Here is a 19,611-nt window from a genome sequence, read left to right as displayed (position 1 = left end):
ACTCTGCCCTGGTGCAGGGTGAAAGCGGCCAACCTCCGTAAATGAATGGGTGTGGCAATGCTCTCATGAAAATCAACCCTGCAGTACTTGCTCCCTGCCTGGAATACAGCAGGCAACTCACTAATTCCTGATATTCAGCAAGTGTTGCATTAATGCATGGTGTGTGCCTAGCTTTCAGTAGGCATCACACTGCTTTCTGCCTGGTAATCCTTAGTTACACAGTCGCTGTTCAGTTTTGTCTGGCTTTTTACGACCCCATGGACTGCAGCAAGCTACACAGTAGACACTATATGAAAAGCTGGTCCATGCCTGGTATACAGTAGGTACTGCATAAATGGCTGGTAAATGCCTGGTATACAGCGGGTACTCCGTTAATGCTCGCTCCATACCTAGCATATTAGCAGGTTCTGTATTAATGCTAAGCCCAAGCCTGGTATACATGTGGCGTTCCATTAATGCTTGTTCCAAGAACAGATGAGAGGAAGTTTTGTTTCCGGTCAGGCAATGCCAGGGCGCCCCGGGAGGCCCTGAGGGTTAGTATCCGCGTGTCTCACGTGGGGCCTGGCTCGCTCAGCCCTGCGACCGCAGCGACCGGTCGGAGCCCCATGCTCCTGCGCCAAGCGGGCCGCCGGTCGGAGCGGAGCCGACCGGAGCCGAGCGCAGCCGAGCCCGCCACCCGAGTCGGCCCAGCCGAGTCCGCCACATTCCCAGAATCCCGAGCAGCCCCGCCCAGCTCCCGGCTGCGCGTCCCCCTTCCCACGTCGGCGCAACCTAACCCGCGGGCGCGCCCGCCTCGCCCCGCCCCTCCCCGCCCGCGCAACGCCCCGCCCAGCCCGACCGCTAGTCCCACCCCCGCGGCGGGCGCGCGGGCCGCCGCCCACTCCCATTGGCCGCACTGGCCGCCCGTCGGCGCTGTCCGCTCGCGGGTTAGGTTGTGAGGCGCTGTCGCTCGGTCGCGGCGGCTGCGGTTGGCGGCGGCGGCGGCGGCGGCGGTAGTGGCGGTGGCGGCGCGGTTGGAGGGCGCCCGGGCGGGACCAGCGGCCGAAGGGGATCGGCGCTCGGAGGCGGCCGAGGCGGACCGCCGGCCCGGGGGCCGAGCGCCGAGGGCCGGGCGGGCGCGGCCGGGGCGGCTCGGGACCAGGGCCGGGCCGGCCGGGGGGCGGCGGCGGGGGCGGCCGGCGAGCGGCCGGGGCCGGGACGATGACTCTGGAGTCCATGATGGCGTGTTGCCTGAGCGATGAGGTGAAGGAGTCTAAGCGGATCAACGCCGAGATCGAGAAGCAGCTGCGGCGGGACAAGCGCGACGCCCGGCGCGAGCTCAAGCTGCTGCTGCTCGGTGAGTGGGGCCGGGGCCTGCGGGGTCCCGGCCGGCGATGCGCGGGCAGGCGGGCGGGCGGGGCGGCCCTGCGTGCTGTCTAGGGCGGGGTCGACCCCCGCGGGGTCAGCGCCTACCCACCTGTGCAGTCCTCTGCAGGGCCCGGGTCTGGGGTCAGCGCCTACCCACCTGTGCAGTCCTCTGCAGGGCCCGGGTCTGGGGTCAGCGCCTACCCACCTGTGCAGTCCTCTGCAGGGCCCGGGTCTGGGGTCAGCCCCTACCTACCTGTGCTGTCCGCTGCGATCCCGAATCTGGGGTCAGCGCCTACTCACCTGTGCTGTCTGCTGTGGGCCGGGTCTGGGGTCAGCGCCTACCCACCTGTGCTTTCTGCTGCTGGTCCGGGCCTGCCGTCAGCGCCTACCCACCTGTGCAGGGCCCGAGTCTGGGGTCAGACCCTCCTTACCTGTGCTGTCCGTCTCTGGGCCACCCCATCCCTTCCACATGTGTCTAGTTGAGCCCCTGACGTCAGAGGGGCCTGTTTCTGCCTCTCCTGTCCACATCAACGCCCTGGACCCTCGGGGTGTGCCTGTGCCAGTGCTGCCCATGGCAGGTCCCAGTCCCTGCAAGGCCAGGGCCCCTGCCTCAACTACCCAGCTGGGGTCCCTTGGACCCTTTGGCATCAGTTTTGTCTTGGCTGTCCACCCCCGATCCCTGCAGGGACAGCTTCTGCTTCCAGGCCTGGCCCCCAGAACCCTCGAGGGTCTGCCCCTTCTCATGAGACCAGCCCCCTCCCTGCACTGGGCTGGACCCTGTCTCTACCCCACCAGGTGTGCCCCCTTGCTGACCCTAGCATCTGTTTGGGACCAGACCTTTGGGCTGTAATCCATCAGACGCACCCTTGCTTCCTGGGATCCCTTCTCGACTCTTCCCACCAGGTGGAGCCCTGTTCCCTGCACACAGGGCCTGTCCTCCTCCACACACATACACACACACATCACCATCCCCCCCGCCCCCCCTTTCCCTCAGGTGGGTCTCCACCTCCCTTCCCTCTGCCAGGAAGACCTGTGTCCCTTCCTTTCCCAGTGGAGTATAGCCCGAAGGGGAAAAAACAGCCTTTCCTCTCTTCTTGGGGGTGGGGTGGGTGGAGCCCCTGAAGGAACCTGGGCAGCTTTTCAGAACTGGCTGACTCCTTGACCCTCTCCTTAGTCCTAGCGGGAGCCTTGGTCCTCCTCCCCGTCCTGAGGGAGACCCGTCTCCCAGTCTCCGTCTCCCCATGGCACACCTGTTGCAGGGACCTGGTCGGTCTGGTGGTTGACACAGTGTTGTCACCCCAAATAAGGGCTGTTGGAGGACTTACCTCTGCAGTCAAAAGAAGTGGCACCTGCGAGGACAGCATGGTGCAGGCTGGCTTTTGCCAGTAGAGCTAGACTTTATTCAGAGGTGTTTTGGAAGTTATGGCACATTACCATTACCAGGCCGAGGACCTTACTTGGGGGCTGCATGAGCTTCCGCCTGCCCTGTGTGCACCCAGGCTCTGAACTGACTTGGGGTTCCAGGATGTGGGTTGGCGGCCTATACTCCTGCACCCTCGCTGGGCCTGGGCTGAGGAGCCTTGAAGCGGATCGGAGTGTGTCCAGGGTCAGGACGGGGTGTCTGCACCCGCCCAGGAAGCTGTTAAGTCCTAGGCACGGGGCAGATAGGAAGATGAGTGCCTGCAGGTCCAAGGTGAAGGTTAATGACCCCAGGAGGGCGGCTGTAAATGTGAGGCAGAAGTCCAGGGAACGTGCTGCGAGGGGTGGGGTGTGGGGTGGTGATGCTGAACAGCAGCCCCGCCCACTCAACAGCAGAAGCACCCCAGGTCCTGACAACCACAGACACCCCTGGACGTTGGCCCTGTGTCGCCTGAGAGCAGGGTCACCCCTGTTTGTGTTATTGGAATCATCTCTGCGCTGTGTCAGTACACAGAGTACAGTGTGTGTGACAGAGCCGGTGGTGATCGGTGTAGGTTGTTTTGTCATGTGTCTGGATGCTTAAAAAGTGACTGTTCTTGTTTGTATGGTCCAAAGCCACATATGTGCTTGCACTCAACACTCAGTATGTCTGCAAATGCGGGTGATGATTCAGTTTGGTTGGTCTTGTTACTCCTGGCCGTGTCCTTGTGGACAGTTGTCTGTGGTGGGGAACAGGCGACCCCCAGGTGTGGGGGGCCACTGCAGAGGGTAGACTGAGGTCCCCGTGGCTCAGCGTTGCTCTCCTGCTTTGCAAGAGACACCCGAGGCCCAGGTAGAAGCTCCTGGCGGGGGTCCCAGGCAGGCTGGCCGGCTTTCACTTCCTGGGACCCCTCTTGGGGCAAATGCGGAGACTCATGGAGGAGACCCCTTAGGCCAGGTTTCTGCTCCTCAGAGCAGGTTTCCCTAGAGAGCTGAGGCCTGCTGCGGGAAGCGCTGCCCTGGGAGCTGAGCAACAGAGCGGCTCGGGGATTTCTAAATAAAGCAGGGCGGTCAGTTCCACAGGCTTCCTGTCCGGCCCGCGGCGGTGGAAAGGCCCGGAATCCGGCCTGGGGTGTGGTGGCCCCAGCGGGAAGGGTGTGCCTGCCCCGCTTTGAGGAACGAGTGGAACGTGGCCGTGGCTATTGGTGGTGGCCTTGTGTGTCCTCCATGGACCCCGAGAGCTGGACGCCTCTGGGGCCTCTGGGCCACTCCTTGCAGCCATCCCTCACAACCCACCTCAGAGTTTGTCTTAGGGGCTTAAGAGCTAGGTAGGCGCTGTCCCTGGAGGTGCCGGAGCCTGGACCCACTTTCAGGACGCCTCTCTGTGCCCTGTGTGCTGCGTGGGAGGGTGGGACTCTCCCTTCCCAGGGCCCCCAAGCTGTCTCCAGGCTTGTCCCTGGGCCCCGACTCCTGTACACAGATGCGTCCCAGCCTCCAGAAGCCTCGGCTGAGCTGCTGAGAGCCCCGAGGAAGTGCTCCGCTCGGATGTTTAACCACAGGAGGTTTCACTTTCTGATTTTTGTGGTGGAGCCCTGCTCCCTGCTGCTCCCCGTGGTCACTGCTGCTCCGGAGCTAGGGGCTGGGCGTTTGGAAGTGACTGCAGTAGGGACCCCTGGCAGGAGGGAGGGGAGCCCACTTATCCCTCCTCTGCCCCACACTGTCGTGGGGGCAAAGTCCAGCCCTAGGTGGGCAGGTCTGGTCTGGGCTGAGCCTGGACGCATGTGCGGAGCCCAGGGCAGTCGCCTCTTTGGTCCCCGCAGGGCTCCTCTCCTATCAGGACAGGGAGCCATGGGCCTGTTGGCCTGGTGTCCGTGGTGGGACACCATGGTGTCCAGGGCGTCTCCTTGGGCTTTGGGGGTGCCCACGTGCAGGGGTATTTTTTTAGTGGAACTCCAGCTTCTCAGCACTGGGACCCCGGCCTCAGGCTTGCCGGCTGCAGGAATTTGTGCCCCTATGCCACAGCCCCTTGTCTCCCAGGTGGCCGCTGTCTCTCCTCTGCAGGGCACCTGGACAGTTGCTGCCAAGGTGTCCCCATTGTTCCCCTCACGACGTGCCGCCTCTAGGAGCTGCTACCCCTCAGCCAGCACAGAGCCCTGCAGGCCTCTGAGACGTTTGCTGGGTGCTCTGCTCAATTGAACACAGTTCCTCCAGGCAGGTGGAATGGGGATGCCTGGGTGCCCCGGCTTGGGCGTCCTTACATCTCTCCTGTTATGTGAGGCTTCCTGCTCAGAGGCCCGTTGCCGCTGCTGGTGGCCCTCTGCTCCAGGGCATGGACAGACGGTGACTCAGGACAGCTCACAGTTCCTACCTGCCTGAGGCCTCCTGCGAGCGGGTGTGGAGGGCCTCCTGCCACGCCCGTCTGTTGGGGGCTAAGGCTATGATGCCTGCGAGGTGCTTGGTGCACAGTGGTGCTGAGCCAGTGCTAGGCGCTGTCTCCTCCTTACCTGATGCTTTGCCCAAGTGCCCCTGGGAGGGGGTTTGGTCCCTGGTGCCTCCTGAGCCTCGGTTTCTCTTCTGTGAAAGGCAGTGTCCCACTGACTGCAGGGCTATGGGGGGTTCAGGTGGAGCGATATGTCGGATGGGAAGCACCCTCTGCGCCCATTTCCATCCACAGTGTTGCACTGGCCGGTGTCCCGCTGCTGCTGTGCAGGCCTCGCTGCCCCTCAGGGAGGTCTCTGGAGCTTGGCCCTCAGAGCCAGGCCCTGTTCTGATCCCAGCCCCCACCATGGAGGTTTGCTCATGGACCTTGATCAGGCCCAGAGCTGGAAGGTCAGAGCCCTCACAAGGCCTGAGGAGGGGGAAGTTTGAATGGGAGGTGGGTCGCCCCGTCGCTCCTGAGCCTCAGTGGGTATGCGGGGTGGGGGAACTCACAGCAGTTCTCCTGACTCCTGAGAGTCAGACTTCAGGAAGGGCTGTACTGGGACCCAGCATGTGGGGACGAGTAGGGCTGACCTGGAGGGGTCTGGTGTCCTGCATCTGGAGCCACCTGGGCAGGACAAGGCCCTGCCGGCTTAGCAGCCGCTGTGTGGAGGTCAGATAAAGGGGTGAGTCCCGAGGCCCATCCCATGTCCTCCCTCTGGCCTTTGTCTGCCTCAAAACCACTGCTGTGGTGTCTTCAAGGCCCTGCGACTGTCCTCCTGGTGCTCCTGCATTCTCTCACTTCCCTGGGTGGCCGACACACCACGGGGAGACAGACTGACATGAAGCTGGAAGCTCTGAGCCTGTTGAGGTCTGATAGTTACCAGCTGTGTGACCTCAGTGAAGCTGCGTGACCTCTCTGTGCCTGGGAGGTGGGGTGATAGACCTACCAGTGAATGAATGAATGAATAGGCCAGTGGGGACAAGGGGAGCACGCAGGTGCTGTCCTTGAATACATATACGAGGAGTCTGCGCTTTTTTGTCCATGAGGTTGGAGTCCTTCTTTGATCTTAGACCTGTTGACACAGGATTTCTGGCTGTGTCTTCAGGAGCCCAGATATCCGGCAGTGTTCTCGCCAGGGCTCCTGGGCTTCCTGGCTTCACTGCCCATGTCCAGGGGTTAGGAACGGCCAGGTGGCAGCCCTGAACCCCAGCTTCTGACGCTGATGTTCTCTTGCTGGATAGTGGCCACCTGCTGCACACAAGAGGCCCCGGGGATGAGGTCAGCCCAGCGCCTCCCTTCTGCCCTCCAAGCCCTGGCCCTGCCCCCAGCTTTCCCATCTCAGAGTGGCTGCGGGCTCAGACCCACTTCCTCCTAATCCGAGGTCTTAGATCTCGGCCGACCTGGCAGGCAGGCCGTAGCTTTCTCCCTCCCTCGTAGGACAGGCTGCTCTTCTTCCTCTTCTCCAGGCACTCTCGACTGGGCTGGGCGGCTGATGATGCCGCTGAGCGCCCAGAGGGCGTCCTGCAGGCTCTGGGCCCGCTGCATCAGGCTGACCCTGCCAGGCCCCACAGCCAGGACCTCCCTTGCCTGGGCTGACGTGTTCTTAGGGTAGCCACTGGGGATGCAGAGGGCCCGGGGTGGGGGCGAGGGGGTGGGGGGTGTGTGACAGAGCCGAGACCGCGGGTGGGGCCAAGTTCTTTTGGTTCATTCAGGGAAAATTTGTGTGGTGCCTTCTGTGGGCCAGGCCTGGGCTGGGGCGTGGGGTGCGGGGCTGCAGGCAGACCCCCGCCTTCAGGGAGCCGGCTTCAGCTGGTGGGATGTTGGGGGTGCTGGAGTGCTTCTTGGAAAACATGAATTGGGGTTTCTGTGCAGAGATTTGGGGCGGTGTTTGGGCGGGGGAGGGCCCGATGGGTGGTCGAGTCCTCATGTAACGTTGGGCCTGTCCTGTTGGCGGGGCCAGGGATGCACAGATGCAAGCCTGGGGTCTGAGCATGGCCAGGAGCGGGGGGCTGTGGCCGTGGGTGCCCTGTGCGTCCCCTGTGCAGGTGTAGGGCTGGAACGAGGCCAGCACAGGTTCTCCACGGTCTTGCTGTGAGGCCTCGCTCTTCCCCCTGCAGGCAGCCGTTGAAGGGTTTTTAGCTGAAGGGCACAAGTGACCAGATCTTCTGGAGGGACTGACAAAGAGCTGGGGTGAGCTGGAGCTGCCTGGGACACCTGGGCATCAGCCCCAGCAGACGGGTCCAGCTGTGAGGGCCAGGCGGGCCTTGCGCCCAGAGACTTCTTTGCGCAGATAGATGTTGGGTTGGGTGCACTGGGGCCTGGCTGTTGGCAGCACGTGGGCTGAGTTGGCCCAGGAGACGGGTGTCTGGAGGGGACGCCCAGACCCTTTCCTCCCTCCCCCTCCTGGGCACAGTTGTGGCCAAGCTCAGGCCTGTGGGCTCCCGCCCCTCACGCTGCTGCCCTGCTGCGGAGGCTCCCGCAGGGGCTGGCCCTGAGCATGGCTGACACAACCGTTAACTGGTGGGGCTGTCCCTGGGGGCCTCTGTGGCCACCACCGCCCCCCCACCCCGCCCCCTTGCTTTTCTCTGTTCTTCCTGGCAAAGTGACGCTGCCACGTCCCACTCTGGTCCCGCGGTGTCCCTTTTGCTGTGTTCTACCTGGTTTAGTTGAGATGTGCCCTGAGCTGTGTTGGACTCGGCACAGGCACTGTGACGTGATTGCCAGTCAAGGCCATCTCGCCCTGTCACCTCACCAGTGCCTTTTGCTCCTGGCCTGGATCACGGCTCTGTCTTCACAGCGGCTTCTCTGCGCTGGCAGGATTTGGGCCACATGCCCTATCCAGGCCCCCCGTGTCTCCAGGGTTGATCGTGTTTCCAGCTTCCTTGGGGTCCATCTTCCATTTCTCGGCTGGGGCGTGTCCCACTGGCGGTGTCTGTGTCGGCCCCTTGGCCATCCCTGTTGAACTCGGCCGCTCTCTGGCCTGCATTCAGGGCTCCTTAGTGGTCACTCCCTGCCCGCGGTCCCTGGCTGTGGGTGCAGGCCGTGTGCAGGTGTGTGTGAGCCTTGGTGCTTGGCACTGCCCTTGGGGGGCACTGTGGGGCTGCTCACTCCTCCGGTGCTGGTTCTGAAGATGCTGGCCACGTCTGCCTCAGAGGCAGCGCTCTCTGGTCTCCTGGCACCCTCGCACGCACGGGGTTCACTTGCCTGTCCTGCAGTTGAGGGGCCTCAACAGAAGAGGCCGCCCTCTCCACCTTGGCTGACCTGCGGCCTGCAGGGGCTTGGGCTTGAGTGGCCACCGTCTGGTGTTTCCAGTGAGAAACCCGTCCAGACGACCAGCAGCGCATGTATCTTTTTACAGTAGAATTTTATCAAAACCAATGATTCTTACCCTGGCGATCCTGCCCCCAGAGGACCTTGGGCCCTGTTGGGGAACATCCATGGTTGTTTCACTGAGGGTAGGGGCATCAAGAGGGTGGGGGCAAGGAGACTGCTCCACAGCTCATAGAACCTGTGATGAGCCCGATGGCAGCGGTGCTGGGAGGACCTTGGTCCAGAGGAGACCGCACTGGACATGGTACTCCTGTGTGCCACCACCTCCTGCCCTCCCCCACCCTACCCCGTGCAATGATGGTTCGTGGATCTCTCGGGAAGGTGTGGGGTCATCCTCTCCTGCTCCAGAACTGGGGGGCCTTTGTGGGAGTGGGCAACTGGCCCTGGTTGGTGTTGTGCAGAGATAGGAAGGCGAAGGGTGGCATAGGGGTAGTCACCACTTGGAGACAGAACCAGACAAGGACCGAGGGCCTTGATGGATATCCTAGAAGGGGCGGCTGCATGAGGCTCCCGCTTTGTCCAGCTTGAGTCTCGGGTCTCCCCAGGGGGCCTCCTGCAGTCAATTATTCAGACGCAGGTGGAGGGCCTCCTGCTGCAGGACAATGTGGTCACTGTGGGGCACTCAGAACCTGTCTCTTCCCCAGGAACCCGCCTGAGCAAGGAGGCGGGCAACAGATACCTGAGAGAGACCCCCGCAAGCATGGTGATCGGTCCCAGCGCAGGGGGGCTCCTGTCCCCTGCCCATGGCACAGTTGGCTGTGAGCCCCACAGTATGTGGAGAGCATGCAGCCCAGGCCCCCGAGTCAGGGTGAGGGGCACAGGCCACTCAGGGTGAGGAGGATGAGCCTGGGCAGGTGGGCTGGGGTGAGTCTGGGGGATTCTGAGTCCCCAGAAGGGGGCCCTGGGCCTTTGGTCCATGGGTAGTGGGACCTGCATTTGTCATCAAGTAGGGATTGAGGCAGTGCATCCTTAGGGTGTAGCGTTCTCTCCTGCTGTGCAATAAAATCACCCTGTAACTTAGTAGCCGAAAACCATAGGCAGGTTCTGAGGAGAGGGTTCCGGCATGGCCCCTTACATGGCTCCTGTCTGTGTGGGCCCCTGCGGAGCTACCCCCCAGCCCTTGAGAGAGTCCCAGAGAGACCAGGGAGCCCAGTGCCCTCTGGGACTGTCTCGCAGTGCCAGGCTGTCCTTGGTCTGGTTCTGTGGGTTGGAAAGGGGGATCAGGCTCCAGCTCTGCGAGGGAAGTGTCACAGAGATTCCTGGACACATTGAAATGTAAAATTGCTGTGGCTGTACTTAGGGGTGAATGAAAGTGGGGAGATGGGTTTGCCGCTTAGAGGTGACAGGGCAGTGAGGGGCTGAAGCAGGAGAGGCCTGGGGAGCGCTGGCGCCCGTGGGGCCGGGTGGGGCTGGCGCCCGCACGCGGTGCACTGAGTGAGGAAGGGGAGGACGAAGAGGCCCCCGGGGTCCCTCTCAGGGGGGTTGCAGCTGACTCTGATCCCCAGCTCTCAGGAGGTAGAGCCTCTGAGCGCCCCTCCCTGAGGTGCGCAAGATGCCAAACTCATGCCCCGAAGGAAAGCTGTTCTGGTTGGAAGCCATGGAAGAGGAGCAGCTAGGGATTGGTGGGACGCTGCCATACAGGGGTGCTTGGGACCTGGGAGTGAACCTGCAGCCACCCGCATTTAAGCAGGTGGCGTCTGGGAGAGGCCAACTTCACTGTTGCAGCCTTGGGTTCCTTGGCTGCGGCCGGAGTTGATTCAGACCCCAGTTGCTGCAGGTGCAGCTGCTGCTCCCCTCCTGTCCCTGCCCACATCATCGTCCTGACCTCCTAAGAGGCTCGGTTCCCTGGCTCCCCGTGTAGATGTGGGTGTGCAGGGGAGGACGCCTGATTCTAGGGACAGCAGCGGGCCGGGCCAGGCGTGTCCCCGCCTCGCCCCCTCATGGGTGGGGCTCCAGGGCTGGGGTCTCACTGGGCCGTTTGCAGGCACGGGCGAGAGCGGGAAGAGCACGTTCATCAAGCAGATGCGCATCATCCACGGGGCGGGCTACTCAGAGGAGGACAAGCGGGGCTTCACCAAACTGGTGTACCAGAACATCTTCACCGCCATGCAGGCCATGATCCGCGCCATGGAAACCCTGAAGATCCTCTACAAGTACGAGCAGAACAAGGTGAGGCCCGGTGCTGCTGTGCATCCTGCAGCCATTCACAGCCTGTCCAGCAGGCCTTCCGCGTGCGGAATCGGACCTTTGGGACCCTAGAGAGTGGCACTTCCTCTTACTTTCTTTTGTAACAACTTTACTGAGAACATTTACATATGAAGTCATCCACTTAAAGTGTGCATTTCACTCATTTTTAACATATTCATGGCATTGTGCAACCATTATCTCTAATTCCAGAACACTTATCAAACCGGAAAGAAACCATGTCCCCATCAGCAGTCACCCCTCTGCACCAACCGCCATCCCCCCCTCCCATCCTCCTGCCCCAGCCCCTGACAACCAGGAACCCACCTCCGTATCTGTGTGGATCGGCCTGTTCTGGATGTTTCCCATCGGTGGAGTCACCCTGTGTGTTGTGTGTCTGCTTTTCTCGCTGAGCGTCATGTTCTCAGGGTTCGTCCACATGGTAGCGAGTGCCAGGGCTTCTCTTTGTGGCTGAGTCATGCTCTGTGTGTGGATGGACCACAGCTGTTTATTCATCATCCGTTGAGGGACACGAGGTTGTCTCTACTTTCTGGCTCTTGCGGACATGCCACTGGGATGTTCGTGTGCAAGTTTCTGTTGTGTGTGCATCCTTGTTCTCCTGGGTGTGTCCCCAGCAGTGGAGTGTGGAGTCCAGGGTCCCTGTTGGTCTGCCCTCTGGAGCGGCTGCCCCCCCAGCTGGCCGAGCGGTGTTCTCCTAGTTGGGCATCACAGTGGTCTCTTGCTGGCCGCCTCCCTTGGCTTTCCTTTTGTGGGTCTGTTTTCAGGGACTCCTCATTCAACCCCAGGAGTTGCCCAGGCTGACAGTGGCACCAGACTCCACATATGTCCCATAGGGTTTATTTACATTAATCCCTTCACTTTGAGGCTTCAGACAGCCAGTTCACTGGATGTTGGCATCTTCCTGCCTTGATGCCTGCTGTTGTCAGGGACCATAGAAGCCCAGTGATGGGTTGGGGGCCTGGCCAGCCTGGCTGTGGGGCCCAGTGTGGGGGCCTGCTGGAGCCTCTCACCCTCTGATTTCTAAGATCACTTCCACTCGAGGCCCCTCCAGGTCCACCTTTGGTCATGAAGTCCAGCAGAGTCTGGAACAGGGATCAGCGAATAGAGGCCTGTCTCTAAATGGCAGCTTTCTCGGCACAGGCTATGCCTGCTCACTTACCTGTCATCCATGGCAGGGACAGTGTGGCTGCAGGAACAGACCTCTGGTCCCTGATCCCCGTGCATCCACAGTCAGGCAGGTTTTCTGGGGCTGGAGTTGCTTCTCCAGGCTTAGGCTGAGAAGTGGGAGGGGCTGAAGGACATGGCTGTAGGGGAAACTGGAGGCTGGGCACCGTGACCGGGAGGGCAAGGGTTTGGGTTCCAGAGCCCAGGCTGGGGCCCCTCACTCCCTGTCTGGTCTCCATCCCACTGTGTCTCCTCCCCAGTCACTCAGCTGAGTGTGACTGGACCACCCTGAGCACAGGGCTGAAGGGGAAGGGGGGTCTCCTGAGAGCCTTCTGCCCCATGTTGTGTGTGTGTGTGCGCACCAGTGTGTACATGTGTGTATGGTGCACACATGTGTGGTTCTCTGGGCAGCAGTTCTTGAGGAGCCGGTCTCCAAGCCCTGTACTCCAGGGTCTGTGTGGAGGCTCCATCCTGGAGGGGTGAGTCAGCGGGCGCTTCGATGAACCCAGCCTCCACTCCTTGGTAGGTGGCTCTGGCCCCCAGCCCCGTCCCAGCTGCGCACCGAGTACAGAGACCCTGAGGGTTTCCAGAGCTGTATGCCCGGAAATGGGGCAGATTCTTCCCGGGTCAGAGCAGCAGCTCTCCGCCTTGGTTTCCTCTCCTATGACCTGGAAACGTGGGAGCTCTGCGGTGTTTGTTCCTCCATCCTGTTCAGAGCCTACTGTCCCCTCCTTGGGGGCATCTGGGCACTGAGGCATGTGGCATTCCTGCTCCTGGGAGCCGCTTCTGTCCTGAGTTTGGCTTTGGGGATCTGGCCCTGGGGAACGGTCACTGTCTGTCACTGTGCTCTGATTTGTGTTCATGGGAAATGGAAGTCGATGGTTCTGAGTCAGTCACTGGCACTGTGTGTCCCCCCTGCCTACCCCTCCCCCTGCAGGCCAACGCACTCCTGATCCGGGAGGTGGATGTGGAAAAGGTGACGACCTTCGAGCACCGGTACGTGAGCGCCATCAAGACCCTGTGGAACGACCCCGGCATCCAGGAGTGCTATGACCGCCGGCGCGAGTACCAGCTCTCAGACTCCGCCAAGTAGTGAGTGGGGCTGGGGTGTGCTGAAGGCTGGGAAAGGGGATGTGGGGGTGTGGACGGGGTGGGGAGTGTGAGTACCAGCTCTTGGACCTCACCAAGTAGTGAGTGGGGCTAGGGCAGTGCCTGGGGACAGCGGAGGGGAGTGGACAAGATGTTGGGTGACGCTGTCTGCATGCTGCTCTTCAGCTGAGAGAGATGTGGACGATTCACCCAGGGAGGCGGGCATCTGCAGGGGCTTCTGTTGTCTCTGCCCCTTTTCTGTGTAGCTAAAACTGTTCCAAAGGAGTAGGCCTGGTTTTGAAAAGCTACCCCTCCAGCCCACAGTCTCTCTTGGAACTCCTACTCCATCCCCAGCCCTGATAGCTGACTCCCAGAGCCGACGGGGCTCTATCCCACACCTTCCCTGCGGCCTCATTTCGTCCCTGTCCATTCTGTCCCAAGTACTTGGGCTGCTTCGGCCCCTCCCAGCCACTCAGGGGCCCAGGGCAGTCGAGGGAGACCACAGGGGTAGCGGGAGGCCCCTCCAGCCTGCCTGAGCCCACCCCCTGCTGTGTTGCAGCTACCTGACGGACGTGGACCGCATTGCCACCTCAGGCTACCTGCCCACCCAGCAGGACGTGCTGCGGGTGCGCGTGCCCACCACGGGCATCATCGAGTACCCCTTCGACCTGGAGAACATCATCTTCAGGTGCCCGGGTTCCGGGGGCGCCGCCAGTGAGGGGTTGTCATCTGGGGCTGTCCCCAGGTTTCCCAGGGAGCCAGGGCCTCATGGCGTTCAGGGGCTGAACGGAGGCGGCCTGGGGAGCATGGCTTCAGATGGAGGAGGATGTGGGTGCCTGCAGGTGGGTGGGGGGCTCTTGGAGTCCGGGCCAGAGCAGGGGTGCTCTGGGCTGTGGAACGACCTGAAGGCCCCTCAGCAACCCTGTCCTGCAGGCTGTGTGGCCAGAGTGGACTCAGGGCTGTCGCCAAGGACAGGCCCTGCCACTCCATGAGATCATAGCTTGTCCAGAGCTGCCAAGCGGCAAAGCCAAGCGTGTCTCCTGGGACAGCCATAACAGATGACCACAGATGGGCAACTTACACCATAGAAATGTGTCCTCTCCCAGCTCTGCAGACCAGCTGTCTGGGGTCAAGGTGGCAGCAGGGCTGGGACCCCCGAGGGCGTGGGAGTCACCTGCCTCGCCCCTCCTGGCTCTGGCGGTGCTGGCTGCCTGCGGCATTCCCTGGCTCGTAGCCACATCGCCCTGTCTCCCTGCCGTTATCATGTGGCTCCTTCCCATGTCTGCCCGCATTTCCCTCTTATGGTGACACCACCAGTCCCTGGGTTCAGGGCCCTGCTCTGGGGTGACTGTGTCCTAACCGGTGATGCCTGCAGGGGACCCCACTCCCAGATGAGGCTGTACAACCGTAACCAGGGCCCAGTCTCCTGGGGGAGGCGGCTGTGGCTGCGAGCCCTCCCTCCCCACCACCACCTCACAGGGTCCCCTCTGCTGGGCGAGCCCACCCCAGTTCGGGGCCCAGAGACAACGCTGCTGGCAGATGCTGCCCTGCACCTGGAAGTGCCAGCCAACTCTGTCAGGTTAACCTTGAGGTGCTCTCTGGCTGGAGACCCAACTCTGCCCCCTGGGACCCTACTGCTCAGGCGAAGGCTCCTGGGACAGGGAGAGAACCTCAGGTCCCCCTGCCTGCCCCCTTCACCCTTTTTCACCATCAGAGCCCCTGATGGCCCTCAGAAGTTGTAGGCATCACCCTACCCATGCCTGAGGGTACATTTTCTGGTGAGAGTTCAGCATTTTGGTCTCTTTCAGATTCTTGATAGAGTCTGGGATGGCAGAGCCCCACAGGGCACAGATGGGGCCTGTGGCACGCCTCCTCCCAAACCCCACATCCCGGGTAGTCATCACACTGCCTCATTTTGGCCCCCACCTTGCACCTGCTGTGGCCTTTGTCTGGAGCTGCCCCCTGGCCCTTCCCCGCCCTCTCAGGCCGCTGTCCTCACTGTCCGCTTTAAAAGTAGTGTTTCCTTGTCATAGAAAACTTAGGAAACTCACAAGTAGGAAGAGAGACCTGTCACCGGTCACAGCATGTCCCCACCCCAACCCTTGCCTTCACCCCGCCGGTATCAGAGTCAGTGTCCCTGAGCCTCTGCAGAGAAGCAGCGGGCTAGCTCTTGCTGTGGCTGGGAATTCCAGTGTTTGATGGTCTCTGCTGCCTGTGACAGATGACTGAGGGACGGGCTCCGATGCCATCAGGGGGTCCTCGTGGCTCTAGCCAATGCAGCCGTCCTGGGGGAGACAGGGTTTGCTGTGGGGGCAGTGTCTTCTGCAACCTAGTACTGAGCCTGTGTGTCCCGCTGTGCAGGATGGTGGACGTGGGGGGCCAGAGGTCCGAGCGGAGGAAGTGGATTCACTGCTTTGAGAACGTGACGTCCATCATGTTCCTTGTGGCCCTTAGTGAGTACGACCAAGTGCTGGTGGAGTCAGACAACGAGGTGAGGCCCGCGCTGAGCCTGGGGATGTGGGCCACAGGCCCTTTTGGGGGGCCTGATGCCAACCTACCACCCTCCCCGCAGAACCGCATGGAGGAGAGCAAGGCGCTGTTCAGGACCATCGTCACCTACCCCTGGTTCCAGAACTCATCTGTCATCCTCTTCCTCAACAAGAAGGACCTGCTGGAGGACAAGATCCTCCACTCCCACCTGGTGGACTACTTCCCGGAGTTTGACGGTGAGGTGCCCCGCCAGCCATCCCTTACCCTCTGGGCCTTGGTGTCCTGGTCTGTGGTGCAGGGCGGGTGCTTCCAGAGGCCGTAGGGAGGCCACAGCACAGTTAGTGTGGCTAAGCTTCACGGGTGCCTCCTGGGACCCTGGAGGGTGGGAGACCTTGGTGTCCCCCAGGGGAGTGTCTGCGGGAGGGGGTGCCCTGCAGTCACCGCTCACTGGTGTGTCCCCTGCCTCCCCAGGCTTGGGCACTGGGAGGTGGGGGGCACTGGAGATGCAGGTGGACCCAGGACCATCCCCACCTCCCACCTGGAGACCCCTGGAGGTCTGGGGAGTGGTCAGAGCTCCACCACTCCCACCTTGGCTGGTGGCGGGGAAGGAAGGAGTGTCACAGATGTTCCAGGCATGTCCCCCGAGATGCTGCCTGTGGAGCCAGGAGCCTGGGTGGGGCCGGAAGTGTGGGCTCCGGGCTGGGGTGGGTGGTGGGTGAGCACAGGAGGCTCTGGAGTGTGGGAGCCAGGGATGTAGTTGGAGGTGCATTATTGACACGTGCCCTAGCGTGGGGTGTGCTGTGGGCCGAATCCACAGAGGTGAGGGAGGTGGGGAGAGGAGGCGGGTGGAGATGAGTGAGGGGTTAGGTGAGGAGGGGCCGACCCCAGGCCAGGACAGGGACCTCTTCCCAGAGCCTCCCCCACCCCGGCTCACCCCACCCTGCCCCGCCCCTACCAGGCCCCCAGCGGGACGCACAGGCCGCCCGGGAGTTCATCCTGAAGATGTTCGTGGACCTGAACCCCGACAGCGACAAGATCATCTACTCGCACTTCACCTGCGCCACCGACACTGAGAATATCCGTTTCGTCTTCGCCGCTGTCAAGGACACCATCCTGCAGCTCAACCTGAAGGAGTATAACCTGGTGTGACTGGGACTCCCGCCAGCCGCCTGCCGGTCGCCAGCCGCCCCACGAGTCGGGGTTTCATATTTTTAAACAAATGGTTTTTATTTCACAGTTATCAGGGGACGTACACCTCTCTTCCTACACACCTCGTGCACCTTCTCGTCTTTGTCAGTGGCAGAGGCCGCCTTTTTCTGGCCTTGACTTGTGGCTTGCTTTTTTCTAAAAAAAAAAAAAAAAGAAAAAAAAAAGAGAACCCACAGCAGACAGGCAGAGAGGAGACCCGGCACCAGCAGCGGCGCCGGGTCGCAGGACATGGCCGGTTTCCCCTTGATCTCGGAGCCGCGGAGACGCAGTGGCTGGGCTTCTCTTTCCTCCCGTGTTAAGTTATTGACACCCTCACCACAGTCGCCCTGTTTCTGCACCGGACTCCAAGAAGTGGGGGTGGGTGGCGCCCCCCGCTGCCCGCCCTGGGAAGTGCCTAACCATTTTTTTTTTCTTTTTCTTTTTTTGAGGAAACAAAACTGCAGCCCAGGGCCTCTGGCAGTCCTGCCTTTGGTGGGAGCCCGGGGGTGGGAGCCCAGGTGCGTCGGGTTCTCTGGTCAGGGTTGCGGGGAGGGGGGCTTGGGAGCGCTCCTGGGCTCCAGAGCCAACCCCAACACTGAGGGGCCCACAGGGACCCAGAGTCGCTCTTTATTTTGTTGTATTTTGTGGCCGTTTCGGAAGCAGTGGGGGTGCGGTGGGGACTTTTTCAGAATCTTCTCAGGTCTGTCCCCTGGAGGCAGAGAGAGAGGGAGGGTCGCCTGGCAGGTCCATGGCCGTCAGGGCGGTGCCCACTGCCCTGCACCTTGCCCAGAACCAAGACCTCGGGCTCGTGGCAGCCGGAGGTGGGCCCTCGGCCTGCTCACAGCCACGGCCATGGCCAGGCACAGAGGTACCTCCCAGAGGGCCTGAGGGTGGGTTTCTGGGAGAAGGCATGGACCAAAGGCTGCGGTGGTTGGTTTTGTGTGCTTGGCTTCTTGCTCCAAGGTGCAGAGAGTGGCCCACTGGTGGGGCTCGCACCTGCCCAGCGCACCTGGGCCCTACACCTGAGCACTTGGGCGGTCCTGGATCCCTGCAGAGGAATGATGGGAGAAGGCAAACCAGCTCCGCCTAGCCCGGTCCCGGCTCCACCCCCACCGTGGCAGCCCACCCCACCCCTGCACTCCTGATAGGCGGGGCCTGGGGTGGGATGGGGGGCACACTTCCTGGCCTGTTCTCCCCTGGTGTCATCACCGGAAGGGCCCTCTTTTGTGCCATGTGTCCACATGTGGGGTTTGTACCCTAGCCCTGATGTGTACTGGGGGGGACAGGTGGTGCCGCTGGTGGTGGGCTCCCGCAGTCCCACATCACACAGGGAACTGGATCGGGTTCTTGAGGGGAAGGCGGGGTGGGCGACGTGCACCCAGAGTATTAACTTCCCGAGAGGTCAGTGTGCCAATATCCCAGGGCAGGCCCGGCCCCGCAGTGCCAAACCTCCCCGTCTGGCCCACTGGGACCCCGCCAACTTGGCCCCACCTCCGTGCCGGGAGAATGGGGTGGCAGGTTTTAGGCCCTCCTCGTCCCCAGTATGAACTTCACCTCTGCGGTGCATCCCTGAGTGCCAGCCCCTACCCCCATGTCACATCACCCAGCAGAACTGCCCTCCGAGTGCCAACGCCCCAGCGGCGTGAGGAGCCCTGCGGCCGGCGGGGGCAACCTCGCCTGCTTGTATATTAAACAATACTGATTTCAGACAATTTAAACCTTAATCTATTTAAAAAAGAATATTATATAAAGATGCTGTTTTTAAACCTTTTGTCATTTGAGATGCATGTATCTTCCGTGCGGGCTGAGGGGCGGGTGGTCAGCTCAGTGCCGGCCTCCCGGGGCTGCTGGAGCCGACCATGTCCAGGCAGCGCGTCCGCATTGGGGCCCACACCCCTTAATCAAGAGAGAGCTGGTGGAAATTGACTTTTCATACCTTTCTCCTGAAATGAATTCTGTTTTAAATTGGAATAAATTTTGTTCCTAAACACGTGGCCCCCCTCTGGCTTATTTCCTGTTGGTGGCTGAGGAGGGGTGTGCAGCAGAGGAGCCCTGAGGCCCCCAGGGTGTCACCGGATTCCCATGCGGCTGGGAGGGGTCTTGTCACATTTAGGTTGGGGTCTCAGCTCTGGAACCACAGCCTGGCTGCCTGAGGTGTGCCTCCTTCCCTGGGCCCGGTTGGCCGTTCATGGATGCTCTTGGAAATATGTGCCCCTCCCCAACCCAGTTGTGTAAACCAAGATGTTGGGCCAGTAATCTCCTTCCCATCTCTCAGTATTTTTTGGTTTAAAAATTTAAAAAATACATATATTGTGGTAAATACACATATAACTTACCATCTTTACAATTTTAAAAATCAGATTTTATTTGTGTTCCAATGGGTCATTAGCAATAGGTCTTGTTATACGATCAGGTCGTGCATGCATGCCTAGTGTGTTCGACTCTGCAACCCTATGGACCGTAGCCCACCAGGCTCCTCTGTCCATGGGATTTTCCAGGCAAGAATCCTGGAGTGGGTTGCCATTTCCTCCTCTAGGGGATCTTCCCGACACAGGGATTGAACCTGCATCTCCTGTTTTGGCTGGCAGATTTTTTACTACCAAGCTATCTGGGAAGCCCCTCTTCACCATTTTTAAATGTACAATTCACTGACATTAATTTCATTGGCAATGTTGTTCAACCAGCAGCACTAACGGTCTCCAAAACCTTTTCATCACTTCAAGCAGAAACTCCGTCCCTGTTAAGCAATAACTCCCCACCTCTTCCCCAGCCCCCAGCCCCCACCACCGTATTTTCTATGGAGTCTACCTGTAGGGATCTCCCCTGAGTGGAATCAGAGTTTGTCTTTCTGTGTGTAGCTTCTCTCCCTGCACATCATGTCCTCCAGGTTCATCCATGGTGTAGCAGGTGTCAGAACCTTCCTTTTTAAGGCTGAATCATTCCAGTGGTGTGGTTGGGCCACACCGTGTTATCCATTA

The 19,611-nt window shown here is 61.0% G+C and overlaps 1 protein-coding gene across 1 annotated transcript; it reads left to right on the top strand.

Annotated features, from left to right (window-relative positions):
- Positions 1–1,186: 1,186 nt before the first annotated feature.
- On the top strand, positions 1,187–18,621 carry GNA11 (G protein subunit alpha 11). Its single transcript, XM_052642990.1, has 7 exons — positions 1,187–1,336; positions 10,482–10,666; positions 12,804–12,958; positions 13,515–13,643; positions 15,317–15,446; positions 15,528–15,681; positions 16,404–18,621. The coding sequence occupies exons 1-7, from the start codon at positions 1,201–1,203 to the stop codon at positions 16,592–16,594; spliced, it is 1,080 nt and encodes a 359-aa protein (XP_052498950.1). The 5' UTR covers positions 1,187–1,200; the 3' UTR covers positions 16,595–18,621.
- The last annotated feature ends 990 nt before the right edge of the window (positions 18,622–19,611 follow it).

Source organism: Budorcas taxicolor, chromosome 7 (assembly GCF_023091745.1).
Source record: "Budorcas taxicolor isolate Tak-1 chromosome 7, Takin1.1, whole genome shotgun sequence".
In the NCBI taxonomy this organism is placed as follows: Eukaryota; Metazoa; Chordata; class Mammalia; order Artiodactyla; family Bovidae; genus Budorcas; species Budorcas taxicolor.
This window is presented reverse-complemented; position numbering and strand designations above follow the sequence as displayed.

Excerpts from the sequence above, each read along its gene's own strand:
- GNA11 (XM_052642990.1), top strand. The coding sequence starts at position 1,201 with ATGACTCTGGAGTCCATGATGGCGTGTTGCCTGAGCGATGAGGTGAAG. Across the intron at positions 1,337-10,481 it reads GCTCAAGCTGCTGCTGCTCG|GCACGGGCGAGAGCGGGAAG; the intron begins GTGAGTGGGGCC and ends GGCCGTTTGCAG. Across the intron at positions 13,644-15,316 it reads CTGGAGAACATCATCTTCAG|GATGGTGGACGTGGGGGGCC; the intron begins GTGCCCGGGTTC and ends CCCGCTGTGCAG.